Genomic DNA, 16,166 nt, shown 5'->3' with positions numbered 1-16,166 from the left:
ATAGACACATTGACTGTGCTTGAAGAAATTTGATCATGAAATGATCCTGATCTAAGCGTATCTTACTGAAGGGCGTATGGGAACGAAAAGGAAGTCGGCGAGGGTCTGCGTGCATCGGGCGTTCCGCGGGAAGAAGTGTTTTGTGCGTATACTGTATCCCACCTATGACTTACCCTGTTCACTCGGATATGATAGATCACTAGCAAGCTTTGGGGTACATACCATAGACGTGTCGAGCAATGCCTCGACCAAACGCTTGCCAACCTGGAACGACATATCTTGACCGTAGGACCTGCAGCATTTCTCTGTGGGATTCGTTTGACTGACACTAAGATACCATCAGTTTACCTTGTTCACTGGCCTATTGCGATGAACCCAGACGGGAATCACCCTGTCATGCCGATGCGCCCAAACGGCAACCGCGACATTGATGAATCCCGAGACCTCAGGGACACTTGGCAGGGTATGGAGGCCATGGTAAAGAAGGGTAAAGTCAAGGCAATCGGCGCGTCAAACTTCTCCCAGATGATGCTTGAGAAGATTTTACCCATTGCTGAGGTCATCCCGGCCGTTAATCAGGTGTGTTCGACGTAAAGATGCCGTTCGAAACTCACCGTTGACATGTATAGCTCGAACTTCACCTGTACAATCCGCAGCTGGAGCTTCTCGAGTACTTGAAGTCGAAGAAAATCGTTCCACAAGCATACTCACCCCTTGGTTCGACCAACTCTCCATTGTTTGCCGATGAGTCCGCGACCGAGATTGCGAAGAAGCGCGGTCTCAAGAGCACCTCCGATGTCCTTCTCGGCTACCTGCGTACGTTCATATTTATCATTTACCCTGGCAAGAGAATGATAGTTGGCGGATCTGAATGCAGTGGCAAAGGGTATTGTTGTCCTTCCCAAATCAGTGACACCATCCCGTTATCGAGTCTAACTTGACTGGTGCGCTAGAGGCATACAACGCTCTGACCCCAGAGAGGACATTCAGGTCCTTGACGGTGTAGCTGCGAGTGGCAAGCAGAAACGGTTCACATCATGCCTCCCTGGGGTGAGCGTTGGTAATCACAGTGAACGCGATTGGTACTGAAATATGCTACCCAGGTATTGACCTCGGTTTCGACAACTGGCCTGTTCCAACCAAGTGAGCGACAGGCTCAGTCATTCACTAAATCATGAGATTGACAGGAAGTGAATTGGAGGGCACGATTGTAGCATTCGAGGTAGAGCTGTCTGCACCAGTAAAGCTGCATGTACTCATAGGAGAATCTATTACGGAATCGACGCACTGTTAAATGGGAACGAGTCACAGTATGCCGCGACAGTGAGATGACACGACTCAAGAGTCAGGAAGTGCCTCCACATCCGCCAGCGCTCATGAGAGTGCAATCCGGCGGACGAGACAACTAGTATGGCCAGTCGTCCGCGGGGGAGAGTTGACAGCACATTACTTGTGAGAACGATGAGTCACACATAAATTATGTTCGAGCATGTGCCAGCACAAAGAGAACAACCACTGTGATCTTAATGAGGGTTTCTCACAAGGTGTTCAGCTCGCAGAATTGTCTCATCATCCATACTAGGATTATCTGATCCCATCCGGTGAAAGAAAGACATTTGAATTTCTTGACAGCAATTGGCCTGACGTCACAGTTGGCGCAACCGAAAGTCAATTTCAAGTCGTCAGCTGGCATATTCGTCTGGCGAACAAGACAGAATCTTGGCGATGACTATCGTCTGGTAGGCTAGTACCATAAGTCTCGAAAGCTGGGAAAATAACAAAGAGTACTGGTCTAGGGACTGTCCAGGAGCTGTGGCCCGTCGGGTGCCATAGCGCAATGCTGGTATGTACGTACGTCTAGCCGAAATTCACCCTATATCCCGGAGATATCCTTCAGGACCCAAGTTGTTACATCCGATGGACTCAAGGATTATGTGAGCCTGAGCAAGGGCTGCACCAAGAGAAGAAAAAAGTCATCCGTCAGCGGACCAGGGCTTTGCATTCTTGCGATTACTCGGATTGTCGGCAACCGGAAGTGAGATTAGGTTGCCATTGAATTACGGAAGCGAACAAGAAGTCTAGACTAAGGCAAGTCCTGTGCAAACATTGACGGCAAGTCAGAACGGGCGACTCTGACTCGGATGATTCATCACCGGGAACGCTGGTCAACGTTGAGCATGATGACCTGGCCTCCGATTGGCATTGTATCTCAAGCTGCAGGCGGTCTGTGGCCCACGACAAGCAGACTCAAACAGACAGATTACTCCTCCGTCTCCCGCGATCCACGAGGAGCCACGCGAGAGCTACGTGGGCGGCATGGGCTTCTTCAGGGCCCGAAAGGCTCCGCGGCGTCAATTTCACAAAGGACCCACATGCTAATAGGGAAGTTGACAATCTTTGATGAAATTATCGTCACCAATTTTGCAGGCCCAGCGCGGTGAATCGGCGCAAGGCTCAGGTCTGTTGGTGCTCGCGATAATCGCACCCGTATATAAGGCAGCCTTCCCTGTCTCGATGTCCAATCAACCTCCTGCCCATCTCCCAAACTCCTCATTTCTCAAATATCACTATTAGACATGCCTGCGGTTGTTATCAACAAACACGACGGCCACGAACTCGACGCTGTTTCCGATGCTGTCGATGACGGTACGTATCTATTACGCCGTTCCAGCGCTTCGGGATGTGGCTTACAGTCCGAATCCGCCTTTCTCTACAGTAAATGTTCTGAAGGCCAAAATCTGGGACACTCAGTCTGAGTTTGATTCCATCAAAGACAAGACGACATTCCGTCAGTATGAGAATGCTTGCGATCGCGTCAAGAATTTTTACAAGGAGCAACATGGTTGGTACATCCGATTTACCCATGCACGGCGTGGCACTGATCAGGTTCCCGGCTGCCACGCAGAAAAGCAGACCGTAGCTTTCAACATCAAGGCCCGTATGGAATTTAAGAGCCGGAAACGCGCTCGCATGGGTATCTGGCAAGCTATGGAAATGCTCAATACTCTTGTGGACGACTCGGATCCAGACGTCAGTGATTCACTGGCTTGTGATTTCCCATTGCTGACATGCAGCACGTATTTAGACTGAGCTTTCGCAAATCGAGCATTTGCTCCAGACTGCTGAGGCCATCCGACGCGACGGTAAGCCCGAATGGATGCAAGTTACCGGTTTGATCCACGACCTTGGTAAGCTGCTGCATCTATTTGGCAGCGAAGGCCAGTGGGACGTTGTTGGTGTAAGTTTCTTCATCGGGCACGCATGGTGACGTACAGACTGATGTACTTCTTTATTCAAGGATACCTTTGTCGTCGGCTGCGCTTTCTCCGAGAAAAACATTTACCCCGATACCTTCGCCGGTAATCCAGACTTCCATGATGCGGTTTATTCCACGGAGTATGGAATTTATGAACCCAATTGCGGCCTTGATAATGTCATGGTGTCTTGGGGACATGATGAGGTATAACTTTGTCGACATTATTTTGTCTTCATGTTTTTCAACATTTTCACAGTATCTCTACCACGTCGTTAAGGATCAGAGCTCGCTCCCCGAAGAGGCCCTTGCTATGATCAGGTATCACAGCTTTTACCCGTAAGTTCCTGCCAGTTTCTGCACCATCCGCTGAATTTTTACCATCCATGCAGATGGCACCGTGAAGGAGCTTACGCGCACCTCATGAGTAGCAAGGATCAACTAGCGCTTGAGGCCGCCCGTGCCTTCAACCCGTATGATCTTTACTCGAAAAGTGATGAACCCTGCGATGCTGAAAAGCTTCGCCCATACTATGAGGGCCTCATTGCAAAGTTCTTCCCTGCTGAGATTGACTGGTAGATCCACGCTATGGCGTGCATAACTTTATGATTATACTAATACATTATATAGTATAGGCTCTTGAAGATCAAGAACGAACACCATTGCATCATAGTTATTTATTCCCTTTGTGTCCTTACTCGTTCCATTCGCTTTTTTGCAGCAGTATCCCTATCCCGTATCGATAACCTTTACTTATTAGCATTGATCAGCCATAATGTACTTAATGCATTAATGTCATATAGACACGTACACACCCATGATAAACTGCCTCGATGCAAGGACTTCAAGTTGAAAACCAGTTCCGTATTATTGAGTAAGAGATAAGATAAGATTTGGCGCTCACCTCCAAGTATTAACCAACGTGCAACTGCAAACGCCGCTCACGTCTCCATATCTCACGGAGCCCCACCTCCTTGACTCCTTCCTTCCATCTCACTAGACAATACATAACATAGATTTGAACATAGACAACTACAATGTCGCAGCAATCGTCTCTCGATGAACCAGTCGTCTACCACGGCAAGAAATTCATCGTACTCAGCGACTGGTGCGTAAATGCTAGATCTAGATCTAAGTGGCAATAGCGCTGACTGCGTTTCGTTGTGCAGGGATGGCACTATCACCACGCAGGACTCTAATGATTGTTCGTTATTTGGAGAACTTTACTATGTGTCTTGCTCTGATTGAAGTACTCAGTTGTGACGGACAACTTTGGCATGGGGCGCGAAGATCGCGTTGCGCTCAATCAACGTGTGCGTAATAACGAAGACAACTTCCGGTGCGAGGCATTGCATGTAAAAAGCTGCAGAATTGAGTTCTTCATACAGGGATTCCTTCCGGAAGATGGTCGCGAGCATCAATGAGAATGGCAAGGTCGATGGCAAGGTGACGCATACGTTCGAATTCTGTAGAAATGCTGTTGCGAACAGTAAGTTTTTGTTCACGCACGACGGTTTTCTGGAACTAATGGACGGTTTCAGACATCAAAGTCGATGATACCTTCAAGGCTTTCTACGAATTTTGCGAAACGAATGATATACCCGTCGTAATTGTGTCCAGGTGCAACAACTGGTGGTTTCACGGTGCTGTGATCATTGACATCTCCGCAGTGGTATGGAACCTATCATCCGTGCGGTCCTTAACAAGCATCTCGCTAGCCTTGACGGTATACAAATAATATCGAACAAGGTGAAAACATACGACGATGGAAGCTGGGACGTTGTGTACCGTCATCCAGAGAGGTAAAATCACCCATTACCGTTTCGCGTTTGACTGAGGACGATAAATTAGTGGCTTCGGACACGACAAGTCGAAGGCGATTGCGCCTTACAGGAACATGGATCCCGCCCCGATCATATTCTTCTTCGGCGATGGCGTCTCAGACTTATCCGCCGCGCAGGGAGCGACCTGTCTGTTTGTCAAGTATAAGCCGAATGGAGAAAATGACTTGATGGAATACTGCATCAAGAGCAAGATCAAGCATCGCTTGTTCGAGAGCTTCAAGGAGGCACAAGATTTGATGAAGCTCATTATCTTTGCGGAGACGGAGGAAGAACGACAGAGTATTATCGCACGGGAGTGGCCTGAAGTAGCTTGAGAGGTTGTCTCACCCCCCAATGATGGTGGAGAAGCGATGTTGGGTACTCATGACATGTAATAACACTAGGGTTAGACGCATCAACCTCGCACTTCATCAATCAAGTGGATTAAAAGCATTATTCTCGGAGCGACAGACCCAGCGGCTTTTCAACCGCACCATGTATACTCACGATAGGTATCGACGCTACGAACTAAGTTCGCTCGATTGGGGCGATAACGAGATTGCCGCCGGGATGGATGGGAATCTCAGCTTGACAGAACGTGGTTTGACGCCAGATGTAGACGTGCACCGCGGTGCATGACAATCATGGAAAGTAAAAGGAAATAGTGGGCGAAAATTCAACGGAAGCAAGAACGGGATTTTGAATGAGCGAGTCTACACAATCGGCGGAAGTCTAATGCGAAGTACCCTGTTCGGGAGAAAACCCCGAGTAAGACGAATGAGCGCAAAGAAAATTCAGTACTTTATTGTCTGCGTCTCGAATTATTCTTCTTGCAACGAGTCTCATGCGCCCCAGTTAGACTACTCGCCCTCACTTCCGCTATCTTCATCCGATGAATCCCCTTCGTCCTCCGAGGAACCCCCTTCATCCCCGTCGGTGTCACTACTAGCAGCTGCTTCCCCATTTTCGGTCTCCTGGGCTGGCTGCACAACTCCGTAGTGGTTGGCAGATGGACCAAACTCTTCATTTCCATTACTACGTTCGGCCCCTTCACCTGCCTTCGGCATCAAAGTTCTCCTCTCCTGCTCGCGGAACGTGGAGAAAGACTTGATCAAACGCTGAACGAGTTTCCACCTGCTGGAGTATTTCTCAAGGCCTGGATCGATCTTGTAGAAAGTATGCTCCCATGCAACATGTTCCACCAAATTAGGTGCGACGGCCGAAATGAAAGCAGCGATCCTTGTCGGGTGGCGAATCCTTGAACTACCGAAGTGCGCCACATATAGTGGTTTGTATGCAAAACCCTGGTAGGGAATGTTAGGGGATGTGTTGTGTCCGCCTCCAGCAGACCAGTTTATGGCAATGTTGCAATAGTGAGACGGGGGCATTTGCGGTAATACGATCTCTCGAACGGCGGCATTCTTTAAAGATGAAGAACTCCTCCAGTAGCGGCCAGGCCTTAGCCATCTGAAAAAGGGTGGCATCATCAAATTGAACACCACAGTTCACGATAATGACTTCGAGCTTGCGAATATTGCGGAAAGCAAAGAGTGGATGAAAAACTGCAGCACTAATCGAAGTATTGTGATCATCAGATTGATCGAATATGTTGATCAGAAGTTTCAGAACCCGCTCCAAAGTGCTGTTGGTACAAACACTGGATAGACAGGAAATTGAAGCTAGCAGGGCCAGTGTGGTATCTAGTCCGCGAGTGATGGACAATGATAGCACTTCTGGAGCGATCGAGAGTGTCTCAAAGAAGGCATCTAAGAGCACCAGAATTTCACACTCTATATGCAGCATCTGCAATACGCAGAACACACGATGCTGTAGGAGCTTTGGGTATCCATGGATATGGATGTAGAAGGTAATTTGAGGCGTAGAATTCCGAGTGAAGGCAAATTGGACAGGTGTAGTATGGCAGCCTCGGAACCTTTTCGGTGCTCACTGATTTCAGATGAGACCAGCATTGCAAAGCGGTCGACGTGTCTCCTGATTTTGCAGAAGATATGAAATTCGAGACCATAGGGCACTACATTGGGATATATGACAAGATGGACTGTTCGGATGGACCAAATGCGAGAGACTGTGGGTTGATATCGAGCGTTACCAATTTGGGGGTTGCAAACAACCGGATATATTGGAACATCTCGTTGGTAGTCCCACACCATGTAAGAGACGTTAAGTTAGGAAGCAAGGAGAGGGAGAAGGGAGGACAGCTGAGGGTACGCCAAATTTCGGTACGGACCAGAACTATCGGTGGCGTATCGAGGGAACGGATACGGTGGTTATATTTGCAAAAAAAAAAAATAGACCAGTCATTGGAGGTCATGGGTCTTTGAAGTTGCTTTCAAATGGAATGACTTCATGTACTGTCGAGCGCGAGGTAGAGTGCGACTCACCAGCTCTCGGTTGTCCCATTTCCATAGGCTTTGTGGGAGACAGCGACTAGACGCAAGCAATGAGGGATTAACGGTGCCACTGCTCCCACCCGCTGTGAGCATCTTGATGTGAGTAGATTATGCATTTATCCTAGACAAAGTACTCGTCCTCCATGCCTGTGCAGCGGCCAGCAGTGCAAGACAACTTGGGACTGAACCGGTTATCAGGATTCAGTACTATTATGTTCTATTTGGCCATTTGGTGGGTTGATTCAGAATCAACACGCTCATTCCATCGGGCGCCGTCTAATGACCGCCCAGTGACAGTCAGGGTTGTAGTCTTGACTCTTCACCGGCCGCTTCACCAGCTGCACGGGAGGACAGCAACCCAAAAATGTCTAGGCCTAGGACGGCTCGGTTGCGAGATACATATATCTGACACCTTCTCTCCGTGGCTCAGGTAGGTCCTAATTGGTCTCTGTCTATTCTTATGCACACGCTACGAACTTCGAGCCATATGAGTGGAACATAATACATATGGCTCCCATTTCTTGCTCAAGATACGAATGTACTTACTTTGGATCGGTGGGAATATCACAGGCTTGACTATAGAGGTGAGCAACCTCGCAATGCTCACGAGTCTCTGATAGCGTGCTTGCTCGCATTTGGCCCTGTTCAAATGCTAGCGCTTCAGCGCCGACCCGGAAAATTATGGAAAATGTCCCATGTTATTATTGGTTCTATGTATGTCTTCCAGTTTATTTAAATCGACACGCATGGCAGCTTTCTACTTCCATGCGTTCCTTCAGGCAGGTGCTGTTAGTACTGGGTGGTTATCGGCTGCCTCAACCCCGGTCCCTGCCCATATAAATCTCATTGGGTCATTCATGATGAATTAGCACCAGGTCCCTGCTCGTCTGCTCAACATGCAGTCGTTCTCCGCCCTTCTTTGCGCAGTTCTCCTCGCTACCGTGGCCTCTGTATCGGCTTCAAGCTTCTTTAGTATGCCCCTGACGAAACTTGCGCCTTCCAGCTCTTCTCTCGCGGGACTGCCTGATGCTGATCGTTCCCGTGCTGCATTCCTAAAGAGCTTTGCTTCTGGCGGTCCTACGACGGTCCCTGCATCTAACCTTGCATATGTCCAGTACACCACCAGTGTGGGCGTTGGTAGCCCTCCGACGTACTACAACTTGGTCGTCGACACCGGTAGCTCCAATACTTTTGTTGGGTAGGACCCGATTGGTTATTCCCTTAGACTGCATCTCATTGTATTTTGAAGAACTGGAACAACGTATGTCCAAACCTCAACCAGTATCTTCACTGGTGAGGACGTCAACGTCACTTACGGCTCGGGCTACTTTTCCGGCTTGGAGTGTAGGTCTTTTGGCCGCTTAAAAATGATAACATTGTTAAAATCCAACCGGCAGATCTCGACCAGGTGACACTTGCTCCAGGTTTTGTCATCACGAACCAGTCCATCGGTGATGCTCTTTCCTATGCCGACTTTGAGGGCGTCGATGGCATCGTCGGTGTGGGCCCCGTCATTCTGACTGAGGGCACACTCTCGCCCAGCACCAACGAGCTAATCCCCACCGTTATGAACAATGCTCTCTCGCAGGGTTTGATCACACAGGAAATATTAGGCGTCTCTTTCGCACCCGCAACAAGTTACAACGACACTAGTAAGAGACGCTTTGCGAGATAGTCGAATGTGATCTGATTTGCGCGCAGATGGTGCCCTCACTTATGGTGGCATCGATTCGTCTTTGGTAAGCCTCAGCAGCATGTCCCCAACTTTCGTACTGAATTTTGTTCAGTACACCGGCGAAATTACTTACACGCCAGTCACTGCAACTTACCCTGCTGGTTACTACTGGGGTATCAACGTCACCGATGCAACGTATGGTGCCGCCAACGACAAGACGACTGTTATCCCAACTTCAACCGCCGGAATCGTTGATACTGGCACCACCCGTAGGACTTGATTTGCCCATTAACATGCCCACTTTCTGACACATTTATAGTGGTTCTCCTCGCTGACAACTTCTTCGAGTCCTACATGCGCGCCATCCCTGGTGCCAAGCTCGACCAGACCACCGGCCTCATGACCATTCCTGAAAGCTCCGTCTCGAAGATCCAACCATTGAACTTTACGGTCGGCGGCACCGTCTTCAGTTTGGACGCTGCAGCGCAACTCATCCCGACGGACCAGAACACCGCGTGGGGCTTGTCAGCAAACAAGCAGTACGGCATTGTCTCGTACTTGGGGACTAACAGCGGCGAGGGGCTAGACTTTATCATCGGGCAGAAGTTCATGGAGAAGTACTATGCTGTGAGTTGTCGGATCGCCATGTGGCTATGTACGAGGTACTGATTGACTTGCAGGTGTTCGACACGGATAGTCAACAAGTTGGATTTGCTTATACGTGAGTTTTTCTTGTTGTATCTAGTTATCCCTTTTGGCTGATATGTTTTTGTGAAAGCGAACATACGTTCACCACCTACACTCCTTAATATGGGTGTTTTTTCAAGGGGATGACTCGGAGTGGCAGTAATACCCTTCATACATGCTATGGTTTAGAACTGATACCATAATGCTGGGTTTACTAAAGCCATAGCAAAATCAATTCCACGGAGCTGGAATGTTCCTTGACCGTTAGTAATGAGAGCCAATTAAACGAGACGCTGCCGGTTAGCAGAAGCTGTGGTGGCTTGATCCGTTAAACGAGCTCGCGGTTGGCGAGGTAGTCGAGTTGTTCACTGAGCACTCTCCACGACCAAAAGCAACATCCTGAGAAGATGGTAAGATGTGACGACGACAACCCGCGTGCGATTCCAGAACAGAGTACACCATAGACACGAGAGAGGAGAAGCATCCCATATAGCTGCGATCCATAAATTTGAATAGCTAGTGGCGTTGTACAAATGTTGTAAGAATATGCACAGTATTACCGTGCTCATTCCGCCTGTACCACGATCAGTAGAGGTCGACATTCTTCAACTTGTTAAGACTAGCCGCTCTACATCTCGATGACTTCAATCCGGTTCATTCTTTGGAGCAACAGCTGGATAAAAATCAGTAACAGTACTCGGACTCCGGAACTGAATACAGGGATCCTGTAGACTAGTGACGATCGGTTGTTTGCTGTGAGAGCCTTGGCGATATTGGAAAGATCTTGGCTAAGTGGCAGTGGCCCCAGTCTCCGTCGTAGTCTCCGTCTTCGGTCCAGATAGAGATGCCCATCAGCGACGTTCATTTGTACTTCATCAAATCGTTCTGGTACAGAGACTGTTTGGAAAAAGTGGAGGTCGAACTTGAACCATGCGTGGGCTGTCCCTCAGAAGCTGTAGACGCTCGGAAGTAGAAATGTGGTTGCGGGGTTTCGCGACAGGGACATGGAGCAGTTGCTGGTCACCAAGTTCTACGATGTACTGAAGCTCCAAGGATGACACATGTCTGGTGAAGAGCGTTGCACACCTGCAAGAGTTGTCAGTATAACAGTTCACATTCCACTGCTGGTAGGTACAATCGACATTGATAGTTGGAAAATTGGTGGCTCACCGATGTGCAACGAGTAATATCTCGCCAAGGAAGGAGGCTGGGAATGTAAGACTTGAGTTCTTCAGAAATTCAGCAAGAGACGGGAATTCGACTTTGGGCTTCATGTTCTTTTCAACTTGGTCCACTAGGTCATGAGGCCTTGAGGCTACTTATACTCGGCATTGCGACTGGAAGCCGTACATAACATCAACAGCACAAATTATGTAATACTTATAGTTTTTCTACATGCAGGTCGGATGGCTGCTGCGGCAAATGCCGCGACTGCTGCGATGATCGATCTAAGCGAGCGTCGCTGGTTTCTTCTGTGCATCCGCTATCATACTTTTGCGACACTATGTTACATCTCAAGCTGTCAGCTTATACTTTGACAGGACTGCGTTCGAGTTTTGGCGAGCATCCCACACCAAGCTCTTTTCTGCGGCCACCAGTTTCTCGCCCGTTACCGATGGCAGACTTGAGTCCGGGTTTGGTCTGAACTGCATTGGATAGTGCGCTAGTATTGGGTTGCACAGACACCACCAAATTTCACCAGACCACGAGCCAGAGGGGGTGGGCAAGTTGAAGGTATGTTAAAATTGATGACGACGTAGTAGAGCGGATATAAATGATGGCAAAGACGTCGGTGTACTCCCTGCAGCAGGAAAAGAGCTATGCATTGACAAGTTGAACTAGTACTGGTGTAGGCGACTCGGAGGGCGATACACATACAGTGCTTGCGGTTGGCAATCTCTCTGCAGGTGTATTCGAAGGTGTTGGGAGCAATTGATCTTATTGGCAATGCCTACCTGACCACTTTTCACTTGGTTTCAACATTCCAGCCAGCCTCTTCTGCCAGAGACCCACCTGAAGGAGCTTCTGTATCCCAACTGCAACTGGTTAAGAAGTTTAAGGATTCAAATTTTTAAAATGGAGACCAAGTACTAGTCATGTAGGTGTTGCAATTGGTCTCGTGAGCCACATCCGCAAGACTCCGGAGTCCGGAACATACATATATTTACCATGTTCCATCCGAAGCTGAGAAGAATCTGCGAGCTTATCGGTCTCTTCCCCGCATTCACTGTCGTTGTCTAGGTCATTAACGGCAAAGAACTCATGAACTCCATCTCCGCAGGTCACGTCCATGCTCTTGCCCACGTCATGAAACGCTCCAGCGGCCGCGTGCTCATAGTGCGCAGGAAGTATCATGACGAGTCATTCGGCTTCCGCAAAGCACGCGAGTTTACCATCCCAGACTGTGCGTGTACTGCCAGTAGAGAACTGCACAGACTAATTTCAATCTTAGATACTTCTGAGCAGCTTGCCAACCGCGCAACTAATGCTCCCTTGCTTCGATATGCTGACGCTTTGCGCATACATGGACACAGAGCCGCGTCTATCGACCCTCTTGACCTCCTCCGTCGCGAGCGCGTCGCCGCACTTGACCCTGTGCGGTACGGCTTTGACGACCCCAACCGTGCGTTTGATGTAGACGGCATCCTCTGGACCGGTGAGGACAAACAGAAATGGACCCTCGACAACATCACCTCCTTCCTCAACTCTGTCTACGTCGGCCGCATTGCGTATGAATACATGGACCTCCCAAGCAAGACAGAGAGGCTGTGGTTTGCGAAGCTATTGGAGTCTCAGAGTGCCTTGGAGCCCGTGACTGTCATCGATGCAGATAGACGAAAGAACATACACGCTCTTCTCGCCAAGTCTGAGGTGTTGGACAACTTCTTACAAGTCAAGTTTCCGAATTTGAAGAGATATGGACTCGAGGGCGGGGAGTCCATGCTACCCGCATTAGATGCGCTATTCGAGGCTGCGTCCAAAGGTGTCTTTCATTTCGATCGCGGGGATCATCGCTAACGCGCGCGTAGCTGGCATAACTCAACTCATCCTTGCTATGCCTCACAGGGGACGCCTTAACCTGCTTACGGGTCTCCTAGAATATAATCCTATTGCCCTGTTTCACAAAATCAAGGGCGGGTGTGAAGTCGATGAATCCTTGGGGGTTTCCGGGGACGTCCTCAGTCATCTTGGTGCGCATCCTGTATTCACCATGTCTGAATGTCCTGACTTTGATCCAAGTTGCGTCTCCGACGTTACAGTACGGTGAAATTGATGGCATTAAGGTCTCGTTGCTGCCCAATCCATCCCATTTGGAGGCCGTGAGTCCCGTTGCACTTGGCAAAGCCAGAGCGAAGCAGTATAGCTTGCTTAGAACCCCATCTCATGGTAATAACCAAGAATGCATGCTTGGCGATAAGGTATTGCTACTGGGTGCCTTGTATAGGATTGAAGTGTTCACATGGTGCTATAGGTTATGTGCGTCCAGCTGCACGGCGATGCAAGCTTCACAGGACAAGGGGTAGTAATGGAAACTCTTGGTTTGAGTTCGTACCAAAATACAGACATTGCCAGTTGTAAAAGTTCAACGTGATATTTGCAGGCGGTCTTCCACACTTCACGAGCGGCGGAAGTGTCCACATTGTCGTCAAGTATGTCTTTGGACTCTTCTGTCTTACTCTTCTAATCTCCGCATCACAGTAACAAGTTAATTAATACACACTTCCCCGAATTGAGACTCATTGTCTTTGTAGTATCGGATATACCACTCCAGCCTCATCTGCCCGCTCTTCCCTCTACTGCAGTGACGTCGCTAAGATGATAAACTGTCCAGTTCTGCACGTCAACGGAGACTACCCCGAAGGTTCGTCTCCACCTGGATCATTACTCATAGCTTCCATCTGAGCGCACACACAGATGTAGTTCGTGCTGTCGACATTGCCTTCAAGTACCGTAACCACTTCCGCAAGGACATCGTTATCGACCTCATCGTCTATCGCCGCTGGGGACACAACGAGCTCGACGAACCAGCATTCACGCAACCTCTCATGTACGAGAAGATTCGTTCAAGGAAGTCTGTACCGAGGTTGTATGAGGATAAACTTATCGTACGTCTGATTTATTTTGTGCTTATCGAAGGGAGTGTTGACCGTTTTTCGCTCCAGTCGGACGGTGTGATCTCCCTTGAAGTAGCACGAGCTGTCCGAGACAGTTACAAAGCCTCACTGAATGCTGCACTGACGGATGTAGCGTCGTATGTCCCCCCTCCTGTGAGCTTTGAGGGCGCGTGGAAAGGCATGGTTTGGCCGGCGTCTCCCGACGCGCGTCAAGAAGAGACGGGCGTGAGTAGCACAGTGCTCAGGGACGTTGGAATGGCCAGTGTACGTATTCCTGAAGGATTTGTAAGTGTTATATATTCCCTACGTGAATACATATAACGACGCCGTGCCCAACATAGGAAATCCATCCGCGATTGAACAGGCATGTGAAGAACCGTCTTGGGAGCATCGAGAATGGTGACATGATTGACTGGGCAAGTGCGGAGGCGATGGCGTTCGGCTCGCTGATGCTTGAGGGGTGTGATGTGCGCATTGCGGGACAGGATGTAGGGAGAGGGACGTTTAGTCATCGGTGCGGTCTCTCTTGAATCGTGTATAAGAGAGCCTGAGTACATCCCCAGCCACGCGATGTTGGTGGACCAGAAGACGGAGGGCGTGATTGTTCCGCTGAACCAGGCGCTTGCGGAGGCGAATGGCAAGCTGGAGCTGGCGAATAGTGGGTATTGATTTTTCTCATCAGGGATATCGTCTGATTTTTTGGAAGGCTCTCTCAGCGAGATGGCTGTGCTTGGCGTAGGTCTTTTTCTTTTTCTTGCCTCAATCTAACAGTACTGTAGTTCGAATATGGAGCATCTTGGGAACGACCTGATCTGTTGCCCATCTGGGAGGCACAGGCACGTTGTTATTTCGTTCTGACTACTAGAGCTCGAGCTAAAGAGCTTTATCTATGCTTCAGTTTGGCGATTTCTTTAATGGCGCACAAGTTATCATTGACACATTCATTGCGAGTTCAGAAAGTATGTCTGTTTGCCTGCATGTTTCCTTTTACTGACTTATCCTTCCTTAGCTAAATGGCTGAAGCAGAGCGGCATTGTCCTGCTCCTCCCTCACTGGTCTTGATGGTGCTGGCCCTGAGCATTCCAGTTGCCGTATAGAGCGGATGCTGCAGGCAAGTCCATTTATTGATCTCTTAATGGCCGTCTGTTAACACTTCTTTAGCTCACCAATGACTCCTACACCGCCCAAGAAAATTCCAAACGTAAACATGCACGTGGTGTTCCCGACCACGTCTGCACAGTACTTCCATCTTTTACGCCGCCAGATCAAACGGAACTACAGGAAACCGCTTATTGTAGCTGCTCCCAAGGGACTGCTTAGACTTGCTGTACGTGCCGTCTCAAGCCCTTTCTGCACACCCACATTTACTCACACTGAAACACGTAGGCTGCATCTTCGAAGCTGACAGGACATGGGCCCAGGAACCGTATTTCAGCCCGTTCTCATGACCCAGGCGACCCTCACAGACCCCAAAGCCGTCCAGCGCGTCGTGCTGCTCAGCGGCAAGATCTACTACGACCTCGCCAAAGAGCGCGCTGCACGCAACCTCGAATCACGCGTCGCCCTCGTGCGCATCGAAGAACTCGCACCGTTCCCGTTTGCCGCGCTCAGTGAAGCACTCGCGCCTTATGCCAACGCTAACGGGCGATTGGAGGTGCTGTGGGTCCAGGAGGAACCTAGGAATCAGGGCGCTTGGGGGCATGTGCGGGAGCGTGTCGAGGAGGTATTGAAGGGGCTGGGAATGGAGGGTGGCGTGACGTACAGGGGGAGGAGGGAGGACGCTGTGCCTGCGCCAGGAACCGGGAAGGTGTATGGATTACAGCAGAGGGCTGTTGTTGAGAGTGCTTTTCAGGGGTTGTAACTGCTCGGTTTGTCATTTGGCGTCTTTTTCTTTGCATGAGCTATATCCGAGCGACTAAATATTAATATCATAGCATCCTTCGAGTCACTATCGTCGAATTATTCGGAGTCTTCAGTGTTCTTATCTAAAGCCCCAGCGTCGGTTCAAATACCCTGTTATTTACGTAGAGTAAAATCAAATTACAATCCCTTGGTTGAAGGGATAACTTCGTTCATGATTTGGAAACCATCGCGTGGGCGAACTGCCCCGCAATCACTTTCTGCACGCCAGATGTAATGTGCAGCACATCCTCCCAGATACTACCCATACACTTCGAGTTGCTTGGGTGTCTGCGCATGCGA

The 16,166-nt window shown here is 49.4% G+C and overlaps 6 protein-coding genes across 6 annotated transcripts; 5 read left to right on the top strand and 1 right to left on the bottom strand.

Annotated features, from left to right (window-relative positions):
* Positions 1 to 72: 72 nt before the first annotated feature.
* Positions 73 to 1,372, top strand: EDB91DRAFT_1184391 (NADP-dependent oxidoreductase domain-containing protein; the record flags this gene model as incomplete). The annotated part of the gene is made up of 8 exons (XM_041320476.1): positions 73 to 135; positions 196 to 285; positions 334 to 579; positions 630 to 816; positions 878 to 909; positions 932 to 944; positions 980 to 1,060; positions 1,104 to 1,372. Coding segments are annotated over 8 exons (756 nt in total), but the record flags the coding sequence as incomplete, so codon positions are not given.
* A 1,204-nt stretch (positions 1,373 to 2,576) lies between these two features.
* Positions 2,577 to 3,832, top strand: EDB91DRAFT_1066416 (inositol oxygenase; the record flags this gene model as incomplete). Its single annotated transcript, XM_041314814.1, has 7 exons — positions 2,577 to 2,646; positions 2,717 to 2,842; positions 2,906 to 3,030; positions 3,086 to 3,238; positions 3,299 to 3,460; positions 3,513 to 3,592; positions 3,646 to 3,832. 7 exons carry the CDS (start codon positions 2,577 to 2,579, stop codon positions 3,830 to 3,832), a joined length of 903 nt encoding a protein of 300 aa, XP_041168502.1.
* A 305-nt stretch (positions 3,833 to 4,137) lies between these two features.
* Positions 4,138 to 5,605, top strand: EDB91DRAFT_1231974 (HAD-like domain-containing protein). Its single transcript, XM_041321065.1, has 7 exons — positions 4,138 to 4,361; positions 4,423 to 4,457; positions 4,511 to 4,592; positions 4,642 to 4,742; positions 4,795 to 4,873; positions 4,924 to 5,055; positions 5,105 to 5,605. The coding sequence occupies exons 1-7, from the start codon at positions 4,291 to 4,293 to the stop codon at positions 5,409 to 5,411; spliced, it is 807 nt and encodes a 268-aa protein (XP_041168501.1). The 5' UTR covers positions 4,138 to 4,290; the 3' UTR covers positions 5,412 to 5,605.
* A 331-nt stretch (positions 5,606 to 5,936) lies between these two features.
* EDB91DRAFT_1258361 (uncharacterized protein) lies at positions 5,937 to 6,464 on the bottom strand (the record flags this gene model as incomplete). The annotated part of the gene is made up of 1 exon (XM_041324337.1): positions 5,937 to 6,464. One exon carries the CDS (start codon positions 6,462 to 6,464, stop codon positions 5,937 to 5,939), a length of 528 nt encoding a protein of 175 aa, XP_041168500.1.
* A 1,919-nt stretch (positions 6,465 to 8,383) lies between these two features.
* On the top strand, positions 8,384 to 9,971 carry EDB91DRAFT_1089886 (acid protease; the record flags this gene model as incomplete). Its single annotated transcript, XM_041316605.1, has 8 exons — positions 8,384 to 8,685; positions 8,737 to 8,831; positions 8,885 to 9,139; positions 9,189 to 9,226; positions 9,275 to 9,431; positions 9,482 to 9,789; positions 9,843 to 9,883; positions 9,941 to 9,971. The coding sequence occupies 8 exons, from the start codon at positions 8,384 to 8,386 to the stop codon at positions 9,969 to 9,971; spliced, it is 1,227 nt and encodes a 408-aa protein (XP_041168499.1).
* A 2,059-nt stretch (positions 9,972 to 12,030) lies between these two features.
* EDB91DRAFT_1184364 (thiamine diphosphate-binding protein) lies at positions 12,031 to 16,041 on the top strand. The gene is made up of 17 exons (XM_041320475.1): positions 12,031 to 12,253; positions 12,302 to 12,832; positions 12,879 to 13,040; positions 13,090 to 13,268; positions 13,322 to 13,394; positions 13,451 to 13,499; positions 13,602 to 13,711; positions 13,765 to 13,955; positions 14,013 to 14,249; positions 14,306 to 14,478; positions 14,528 to 14,622; positions 14,757 to 14,800; positions 14,863 to 14,923; positions 14,974 to 15,019; positions 15,051 to 15,075; positions 15,154 to 15,291; positions 15,373 to 16,041. Exons 1-17 carry the CDS (start codon positions 12,112 to 12,114, stop codon positions 15,823 to 15,825), a joined length of 2,709 nt encoding a protein of 902 aa, XP_041168498.1. The 5' UTR covers positions 12,031 to 12,111; the 3' UTR covers positions 15,826 to 16,041.
* The last annotated feature ends 125 nt before the right edge of the window (positions 16,042 to 16,166 follow it).

Source organism: Suillus paluster, assembly GCF_016628075.1.
Source record: "Suillus paluster strain FC165 chromosome Unknown EDB91scaffold_446, whole genome shotgun sequence".
Taxonomy (NCBI): Eukaryota; Fungi; Basidiomycota; class Agaricomycetes; order Boletales; family Suillaceae; genus Suillus; species Suillus paluster.
This window is presented reverse-complemented; position numbering and strand designations above follow the sequence as displayed.